Here is a 10,115-nt window from a genome sequence, read left to right on the forward strand (position 1 = left end):
CAAAGCAGAAGAGCAGCCCCCCCACACACCCCCGGTCACGGCTTGCCAAGGAAGGCCTGATCCGAGGGGAGCAGCTCTTACTTCTGGGGCCCAGACCCTGCGGAGGGGGGGGCCCCCCGGGCACGTGTGTCTCCAGGCCCTTTCCTGCAGGCCCCTCCCGCCACCCCCCCCTCCTCGCACTGCCTGACCTTGGCTGCCTCCACCATCTTGGCCGTGGCGTCCGCCAGAATCTTAGCGGCACTCAGCAGCTTCCGCGAGTTCTCGAGGTCTGTTTCCCCCTCCGCATCGGCCTTGATGGCATTCACCAGGTCAGAGGTGGCCTGGGCCAGAATGCGTGCCTGACGCACCATCTCCCCTGGAGAACGAGAGGGAGAGGAAGAAGAGGAAGAAGAGAGGCCTTCATCAGAACAGCAGAACAGCCCTGCTGGGTCAGACCAGGGAGGGTCCACCTAGCCCGGCATATCCCGCCTCGCACAGGGGGCCCGGCCAGTGCCAAAACTGTGGCTCGGGAGCCGCATGCGGCTCTTTCACACTTCTTGTGCGCCTCCCGGCAGGGCGGCTAGGGAAGCTCAGTATCACTAGCAAACAAGTATCTTTGGACAAATAAATACCATTACCAATATCTGCTTTTACCCCTTTTGTTATTATTTTTGGCAGCCTCATTTAATGTTCATAAAAAGCAGCCTTGCATATCTAGTAAAAATGTATAAAATCTGTTCACGTCTTGTGCCTCTTACGTCAAGTGAGTTTGGCCACCCCTGCTCCGGAGGACCAAACAGGGCCCAGAGGCCGAGGCCTTCCCCCGAGGTTGCCTCCCGGCTCTGGGATTCAGAGTATTAGTGCCTCTGAGCGTGGAGGTTCCCCTCAGTCACACTGGCTCATAGCCACTGGTGGACCTCTCCCTTCAGGAGTCTCTCCAATCCCTTTTCAAAGCCGCCTGTGCCTGCAACCGCCACTATGTCCTCCGGCAGTTAATTCCACATTTTAGTCACTTATTGAGTAAAGGAGCATTTCTGCTGCCCCCATCAGCTTCACAGGGTGCCCCACAAGTGCCTAGTGGGGAGGGAGAAAACGTTCTCTCTGCCCACTTATTCATGCATAGTTTTACGGACCTCCATGGTCCCACCTCGGTTCCCCCCCCCCCGTTTTTCTCCTAAAGTGAGAAATCACACAACCCCCCTTCTGCCTTTCCTCCTAAGGAGTGGCCCCCCGTGTGCTCAAGGCTCAGCATCACTCGTGGGGCTCCAAAATCTTTCCCCACTACCAACAGCACCTCCCCAAATGCTGCCACCCTCGGCCTCCTAGCTGACCCGCCACTGTCCTCTTGCAAGAGGGATGTGTGTGTGTGGGGGGGAGGGGGGGCTCAGTAGCAGCGCATCCGCTTCGGCAGGCAGGCGGGAGGGGTCTCAGGCCCAATCCCCGGCAGTGGGTGATGCAGAGGGCCTTCCTCCCCAGAGGCCCAGGAGAGCCGCTGCCAGTGCTGACTGGGCAGTGCTGACCTGGGGGAGGGGTTGGGGGCTGACTCGGTGTGTGAGGCGGCAGCTTGCTGTGTCCGTGCGTGGGAGGGCGGCAGCTATAGGGCCAGGGGATCCCCGGCAGCCAGCCAGCCAGCCACGGCCGTCGCACTCCAACCCCAATCAATCCCGGCAGGGCAGGGCAGGGCAGGGCCGGGAGGGGGGGGGCTCACCTGCGTCCCCCATGGAGCTGAAGATATTCTCCGTGACGTTGAGGATGGTGTCCGTGGCCTGGTCATAGCGCCCGATCGGCTGCCCGCCCGTGGCATGCTGCTTGATGTGTTCCAGGAGGTCGTTGAGGGCCTGTGTCACGGCTGTGGCCGCCACCCCCACTTGCTTCAGCAGTTGCTGGTCATCCGTGGCAGCCTGAGAGGCATCCACGCAGCTCTCCACAGACTTGGCCACCAGCTTCCCGGCCTCAATGAGCTGCTCCTGGCACACGGGCGAGCTGATCGTGGGAGCCACCACCTGCCAGGGAGGAGAGGAGCCGGCTGAAGGGTGGGGGGGGCACCCCTGGTCTGCTCTCTCTCTCGGCACGGCCCCTCCGAGGCTCAGAGCCCCCCCCCCCCGAGGCACGCACTTGCCTTGCCCACTCCCAGTCCCCTGGGCAGGCGCATGGCCCCAGGCCTGCCACGGGGCACCCTTCCCCCTAACACGGGGGGACCCAGCCAAAGAGCCCGAGGCCCCAGAGGCGGCAGCGAGATGCCAGGGCTCAGGGGAGATGCCAGGGGGCCGCCACTCACCTTGGTGCAAGCCACGAGCTGGGAGGTGGACAGTGCGCACTGCGTGGCTGCGGCGATCACCTGGGTCTGCAGCGCTGAGTCCTCCGTCCTTTGAGCCACGCTCTTGGCCTTCAAGACCAAAGCTGCGGCAGCGCTGGCCACGGCCTTGGCCAGCTGCATCAGCATGTCCTGGGAGGGGAGGGGAGGGGAGGGCGAAGTGTCAGGCCTGCAGGCGTCGCAGCCACACATGACGCACATGGGAGCATTCCACAGGGAAGCGGGAGTCCTCCACGGCGAAGCACGCAGTGAGAGCGCCCCTCCGCACACTCCTCCGCTGCTCCCAGAGACGGCCCAGTTTTGCTGCCCCCATCTGCGATGCTGAGCTCTGGCCAGCCCCACGCATCCCCCAAGGTCCGCCTGCCTGGAGCCAGCTATGCCCGCGCTTACCCTGAGACCCCCCCCAAGTCACCACCGTCTCCAGCCCCAATCACGTGCCTGGAGACTGCCGCACACCAAGCCCATCACCAAGATCCAGCACCAGCAGCCAGCATGGCCTTGAGGGGGAGCTTTGCGGCTGTGTGCGCGCGCCCTGCCGCCGGCCCTGCTGCTGCCGCCGCCACCACCACCGTGGCTGAGCTCGCTCTGCAGCTGAGAAACCGGCCAGTGACTCACAGACCTGTCGCTGTGTGCACGTGTGTGTGTGTGTGGGTGTCCCTGGCCTTTTCTAAGAGCAGCCAGCACTGAAAATGTGAAGCCGCCTGATGCTGAATCAGACACACACACACACACACACACACCCCTTGTCTACCCAGGTCAGTCTTGCCTACAGGGTCTCAGGCAGAGAAGAAGATCTTTCACACCCCCTCCTGTCTGACCCATTTTAACTGGGGTTGGACCCGGGACCTTCTGCAGGCTGAGGGGGTGCTCTGTCACTGAGCCACAGCCCCTCCGGCACAGACAGGCACCCAAAGAGGAGGAGACTGGCAGCGCTCTCTAGGGTCTGGGCCAGGGGGCAGCCCTCACCACAGAATGAACTGCCCTCGCCACAGAAACACCTGATGTTGGACTGGGCCCTTCCCCTATGGTGGTGGAGCGTCCCCCCCCCCCCGGGTGAGCAGCTCCCTGCGGGGTGAGAAATCACCCCGATGGCTTATGGCTCAGGTGCCTCCTTCCCTAGGGGGCGTGCCTCCTTCCCTGGGGCCCAGCAGAGAACGAGTGACTCAGGGCACCAGCTGAAGGCACCAGCCACGGGGACAGGGCCGAATCCCTGGCGGGGGCGGGACAGGTGGCATCCTGCTCAGCTCGCGGGCAACCTGGACCTGACTTCTCTAGCAAAGGATCTGGGAGGTGCTTTCCTCAACGTGACCAGTCCACAGATCTGAAAGGAGCAGCAGTAGCAGCAGCAGCAGCAGAAGCAGCAGCCGGGACACATCCTCCTCGGAGCCAGCGGCACAAGCCCAGGCCGCAGAGGGAGCCAAGCCCAAGACCAGCTCTGGAGAACCGGCCACTGCAAGTCCCCTTTGCCAGCAACCCCTGATCAGGGGGCCACACGGAGGCCCCTGCCCCTCTCGGGCGCCTTTACCGTCCTTGGGTCGGGGGCAGACAGGGTCCGGGGGCGCCGGTTCTCCACAATCTGCACATGAATCCATAACACACAAGACGTTACTGGCCCGAAGTCCCATCCCCCGTTGCCAGTCCTGGCCAGCGTCAGACTCGTGTTCTCCTGCCGCACTCGGGGAGGATTTCTGCTGCCCACATGACTGCTCCCCTCCGGGGGGGGGGGGGGGGGGCGATGACGACGCATCACTCACCTGGAAATGGGGGTCCGCATCGCTCTCCCCAATCTGCTGCAGCAACTCTCCGCTCGTCTGCCCCACCGTGCCTGCCGCTTGCAGGAGGTTCTGCCGTGGCTGGAGGAAACGGGACAGAGTTAGGGCCAGCCGCCTGGGGACAAATCCCTGCCTGTCACAACCACCCGCCAGCCACCTGCCTCGGGAGAGGATCCCGTCCCCACCAGACGGCCTTCCTCAGGGCCAGCCTTTGACCCGCCTCATGAGAACACAGGAGACGCCAATGTTGGATCAGGCCAAAGGCCCATCCAGTCCAACACTCTGTGACACACAGTGGCCAGAAATACCAGGGGCCATCAGGAGGTCCACCAGCCACGGGTGCCCCCCCCCCAAGCACCAAGAAGACCGAGCATCCCATGCCCCAGAGCCCCTATCTATACCTTGTGGCTAATAGGGGCCACCAATAGACCTCTGCTCCATATGCTTATCTAATTCCCTCTTGAAGCCGTCCATGCTTGCAGCCGCCACCACTTCCTGTGGCAGTGAATTCCATGTGTTAATCACTCTTTGGGTGAAGAAGGACTTCCTTCTATCCGTTCTAACCCGACTGCTCAGCCATTTCATGGAGTGCCGGCAACCTTCCTCTTGCTATCTCGAGACCTTGTCAGGCAGTCCATGTCACTAGACATGGTCTCAGTGGACAATTTCAATCCACCTTCCTGTAGAAAAGCAACAGGTACCCCCTCATCTCTCTGAGATGAGCCAACCTGAACCAGAGGCTTTCCCCCAATATTCAGTTTAAAAACTGCTCTGCCACCTTTTTGATCCCCCTCATGGATCACTGCCTTGTTGTGGCGAGGGGGCTTGCGCAGTTCAATGAAGCTGTGGGCTATGCCGTGAAGGGCCACCCAAGACGGACAGGCCACAGCAGAGAACTCAGACCAAGCGTGATCCACCTGGAGAAGGAAATGGCAACCCACTCCAGTATTTTTGCCAAGAAAACCCCATGGACAGTATCAAAAGGCTAAAAGATATGACGCCGGAAGATGAGCCCCTCAGGTCGGAAGGTGTCCAATATGCTACTGAGGAAGAGCAGAGGACAAGTACAAGTAACCCCAGAAAGAGTGAAGCGGCTGGGCCAAAGCCGAAAGGACGCTCAGTTGTGGATGTGTCTGATGGTGAAAGGAAAGTCCGATGCTGCAAAGAACAATACTGCATAGGAACCTGGAATGTAAGATCTATGAATCAAGGTAAGCTTGACGTGGTCAAAAATGAGATGGCAAGACTGAACATCGATATCCTAGGAATCAGTGAACTAAAGTGGACAGGAATGGGCGAATTTAACTCAGAAGACCATTATATCTACTACTGTGGCCAGGAATCTCGTAGAAAAAATGGTGTGGCCTTTATAGTCAACAAGAGAGTGCAAAAGGCAGTACTGGGATACAATCTCAAAAATGACAGAATGATTTCTGTCCGATTCCAAGGCAAACCATTCAACATCACAGTAATCCAAGTCTATGCCCCAACCACTGATGCAGAAGAGGCTGAAGTGGACCGGTTCTATGAAGACCTACAACACCTCCTAGAACTAACACCAAAAAATGATGTCCTCATCATCATAGGGGACTGGAATGCTAAAGTAGGAAGTCAAAAGGTAACTGGAATAACAGACAAGTTTGGCCTTGGAAAGCAAAATGAAGCAGGGCAAAGGTTAACAGAGTTTTGTCAAGAGAACACACTGGTCATAGCGAACACCCTTTTCCAACAACCTAAGAGGCGACTCTACACATGGACATCACCAGATGGGCAACACCGAAATCAGATTGACTATATAATTTGCAGTCAAAGATGGAGAAGCTCTATCCAGTCAGTAAAAACAAGACCTGGAGCTGACTGTGGTTCAGATCATGAGCTACTCATTGCAAAATTCAGACTTAAACTGAAGAAAATTGGGAAAACCACGAGGCCATTCAGGTTTGACCTAGATCGCATCCCTGATGAATATACAGTAGAGGTGAAGAATAGATTCAAGGGTCTGGATTTGATAGATAGAGTGCCTGAAGAACTATGGACAGAGGTTCGTGACATCGTACAGGAGGCAGCAATCACCACCATCCCAAAGAAAAAGAAATGTAAGAAAGCAAAGTGGCTTTCTGATGAGGCTTTACAAATAGCAGAGGAAAGAAGGAAAGCGAAAGGCAAAGGCGAAAAGGAAAGATTTACCCAACTGAACGCAGATTTCCAGAGAACAGCAAGGAGAGATAAGGAGGCCTTCCTGAATGAACAGTGCAAAGTAATAGAAGAAAACAATAGAATGGGAAGGACTAGAGATCTCTTCAAGAAAATTGGAGAAATCAAGGGAGCGTTCCATGCAAAGCTGGCCATGATAAAGGACAAAAACGGTAGGGACCTAACAGAAGCAGAAGAGATTAGGAAAAGATGGCAAGAATACACAGAAGAACTATACAAGAAAGACCTCGATGTCCTTGACAACCACGACGGTATAATCACTGACCTCGAGCCAGACATCCTGGAATGTGAAGTTAAATGGGCCTTAGAAAGCATTGCTAACAACAAAGCTAGTGGAGGTGATGGTATTCCAGCTGAGCTATTCAAAGTCTTAGAAGATGATGCTGTTAAAGTTCTGCACTCCATTTGCCAGCAAATTTGGAAAACGCAACAGTGGCCACAGGATTGGAAAAGGTCAGTATACATTCCAATCCCAAAGAAGGGCAATGCCAAGGAATGTTCAAACTATCGCACAATTGCACTCATATCACACGCTAGCAAGGTCATGCTCAAGATCCTACAAGCTAGGCTTCAACAGTACGTGGATAGAGAACTACCAGAAGTACAAGCTGGGTTTCGAAGAGGTAGAGGAACGAGAGATCATATTGCCAACATTCGCTGGATTATGGAGAAAGCAAGAGAGTACCAGAAAAATATCTACTTCTGCTTCATTGACTATGCTAAAGCCTTTGACTGTGTGGATCACAACAAACTATGGCAGGTCCTTAAAGAGATGGGAGTACCAGACCACCTCACATGTCTCTTGAGAAACCTGTATAAGGGCCAAGAAGCGACAGTTAGAACCGGATATGGAACAACTGATTGGTTCAGCATAGGAAAAGGAGTACGACAAGGATGTATATTGTCGCCTTGCTTATTTAATATATATGCAGAGTACATCATGCGAAATGCTGGCCTGGATGAATCACAAGCGGGAATTAAGATTGCTGGGGAAAAGATCAACAACCTCAGATATGCAGATGATACCACTCTAATGGCTGAAAGTGAAGAGGATCTAAAGAGCCTCTTGCTCAGAGTAAAAGAGGAGAGCGCAAAAGTGGGCTTGAAGCTCAACATCAAAAAAACTAAGATCATGGCATCCGGCCCCATCACTCCTTGGCAAATAGAAGGGGAAGTCGTGGAAGTAGTGACAGACTTCACGTTCCTGGGATCCCAGATCACCGCAGACTGTGACTGCAGCCATGAAATTAAAAGACGCCTGCTCCTTGGGAGGAAAGCGATGGCGAACCTAAACAGCATGATAAAAAGTAGAGACATCACCCTGCCAACAAAAGTCCGCATGGTCAAAGCAATGGTATTCCCAGTAGTCATGTATGGCTGTGAGAGTTGGACTATAAGGAAGGCCGAGCGCCGAAGAATAGATTCTTTTGAACTATGGTGCTGGAGGAGACTCTTGAGAGTCCCTTGGACTGCAAGAAGAACAAATCAGTCAATCCTCAAAGAAATCAACCCTGACTGTTCCCTGGAAGGCCAGATAATGAAACTGAAGCTCAAATACTTTGGCCACCAAATTAGAAGGGAGTACTCACTTGAAAAGACCCTGATGCTGGGAAAGATTGAAGGTCAAAGAAGACGGGGACGGCAAAGGATGAGATGGTTAGACAGTGTCATCGATGCAACGAACATGAAATTGAGTCAACTTCGGAGGACGGCGGAAGACAGGAGAGCCTGGCGGGAGATTGTCCATGGGGTCGCGAAGAGTCGGACTCGACTGTGCGACTGAACAACAACAACAACCTTTTTGATTTTAAGCGCCAGCAGCCTGGTTCCTTCTCGGGATAAGTGGAGACCGTCTCACCTGTACAGCTCCCTCTTGTTCCAAAAAGCATCCCAGTGCCTAACAAACTTGAACCCTTCCCCCCTACACCATCGTCTCATCCACGCATTGAGACTCCTGATCTGTGCCTGTCTCTCCGGCCCTGCGCGTGGAACAGGTAGCACTTCTGAGAAAGCTACCTTGGAGGTCCTGGACCTACGTTTCCTGTCCAGCAGCCTAAATTTCTCCTCCAGGACCTCACAACTGCATTTCCCCACATCGTTGGTGCCGACATGCACGACGACCACTGGCTCCTCCCCAGCACTATCTACCAGCCTATCTAAAACACGGTAATGTCCGCTACCTTCGCACCAGGCAGGCAAGTCACCTGAAGCACGCCCTGAGGAGGGCAATGTAAGATATTTCTTAACTCCTTCTTGGGAGAAGGACCAAAGACAAAGAGCACCATGACGAAGAACCTGTGAGGTAGTCACATTAAGGGAACGCATAAGAAGAGCCCTGCTGGATCAGACCAGTGAGGGTCCATCCTGTCCAGCATCGCGTCTCTCACAGTGGCCAGCCAGTTCCTCTGGAGGGCCAACAACAGGGCAGAGAGGCCGAGGCCTTCCCCTGATAAGGACACCAGAAGAGCCCTGCTGGGTCAGACCAGGGAGGGTCCCTGTAGTCCAGCCTCCCGTTTCACACAGGGGCCAACCAGTTCCTCTGGAGGGCCAGCAACAGGGCACCCAACTAACCCCACCCCAGAAAAAGCATAACAGATAGGGGGGGGGGGATAGGGAAGTCCAACCGAAGGGACACAGGCAGAGGTGTGTTTGGCTCATGCGTGCCACAACCACAGGATACACTCTCTGCCCCCACTCCTTCTGCCAGCAACTTGACATACTGGTCCACCTGCCCAAAGACCTGAAGGCCAAGAAGCGTGCTTGATGCTACACAGACGTCCACTCTCTCCCTCGTGACACAAAAGAGCTCAAGAGAAGGGCAGCAAAGGGGAAGTCCTCTTCACCCGAGACACCATCGGGCCAAGCCTGTGCGACGTGGTGGTCACAGGGGGCCGGCCTAGCAGAGGGGAGACCTCGGTGCCAGTCCCATCCCGTCCCCCCCACACACGCACGGAGCTCACGAGTGGACTTCTAAGCCAGCCGCTACACCAGTTTGGTGTAGTGGTTCAGTGCGCAGACTCTAATCTGGGAGAACCAGGTTTGATTCCCCACTCCTCCACTTGCTCCTGGCTGGATGACCCTGGGCAAGCCGTAGTTCTGATAAGAGCTGTCCTTGAAAAAGAGCAGTTTCTGTCAAGAGCTCTCTCAGCCCCACCGACCTCACAGGGTGTCTGTTGTGGGGAGGGGGAGGGAAAGGAGTTTGTAAGCCGCTCTGAGACACCTTTGGGTAGTGAAGGGCGGGGTATACATCCAATCTCTTCTTCTTCTTCTTCTTCTTCTTCTTCTCAGGGAAACCGCTCTGAGCGCCCCGACGGAAGGGAAATCGCTTTCCCCCCAAAGCCGCCACAAAGCCGCCACAGTGGGATTCCTCTCCCAACAGAGGCACCTGCTTCGCCACGCCGGCACAAGCCCATGTGTCTCCAGAGGTTGAGCGAACGGCCTCTCCCCGGGGAGGAAAGCGCGCGCACCTGGCGCCCCCCTGCCCCCGCCCCGCTCACCTCGGCGCTGGCCGGCTGTGCGGTCTTCAGCAGCTCAGAGACGGCTCCAGCCAGGTTCTTCGCCGCCTGCAGGAGCTGCCGCCCGTTGCCCCCCTCGTCCTCCATGAGCGCCGCCAGCAGTTTGACCCCTTTGGACATCTCTGTCAGGTTGGAGGAGATGGTGGTGACGGCGCAGCCCACCGCGGTGTAGTCTGTCTCGGCAGGGTCACCCGCCGTCAGGTTCACCACGGAGGCGGTGCCGGCAGTGATGGCGTCCACCTGGGAGTGGATCTCGTGCTTGGATTCATCCATCTTGTTCTTGCGCCAGGCTTTGGAGGCCTGAAACAGGGGGCGGGGGGG

The 10,115-nt window shown here is 56.1% G+C and overlaps 1 protein-coding gene across 1 annotated transcript in view; it reads right to left on the reverse strand.

The window, feature by feature from the left end:
• Positions 1 to 10,115, reverse strand: part of LOC107120248 (talin-1-like) — a 50,244-nt gene that overhangs the window by 30,447 nt on the left and 9,682 nt on the right. The window contains 5 exon segments of the mRNA XM_015422896.1: positions 189 to 355; positions 1,688 to 1,982; positions 2,258 to 2,425; positions 4,048 to 4,146; positions 9,777 to 10,107. Coding sequence (XP_015278382.1) covers positions 189 to 355; positions 1,688 to 1,982; positions 2,258 to 2,425; positions 4,048 to 4,146; positions 9,777 to 10,107 — 1,060 coding nt within the window.

The sequence above is a fragment of the Gekko japonicus genome, unplaced genomic scaffold (assembly GCF_001447785.1).
Source record: "Gekko japonicus isolate JY-2015 unplaced genomic scaffold, Gekko_japonicus_V1.1 scaffold49, whole genome shotgun sequence".
NCBI classification, from domain to species: Eukaryota; Metazoa; Chordata; class Lepidosauria; order Squamata; family Gekkonidae; genus Gekko; species Gekko japonicus.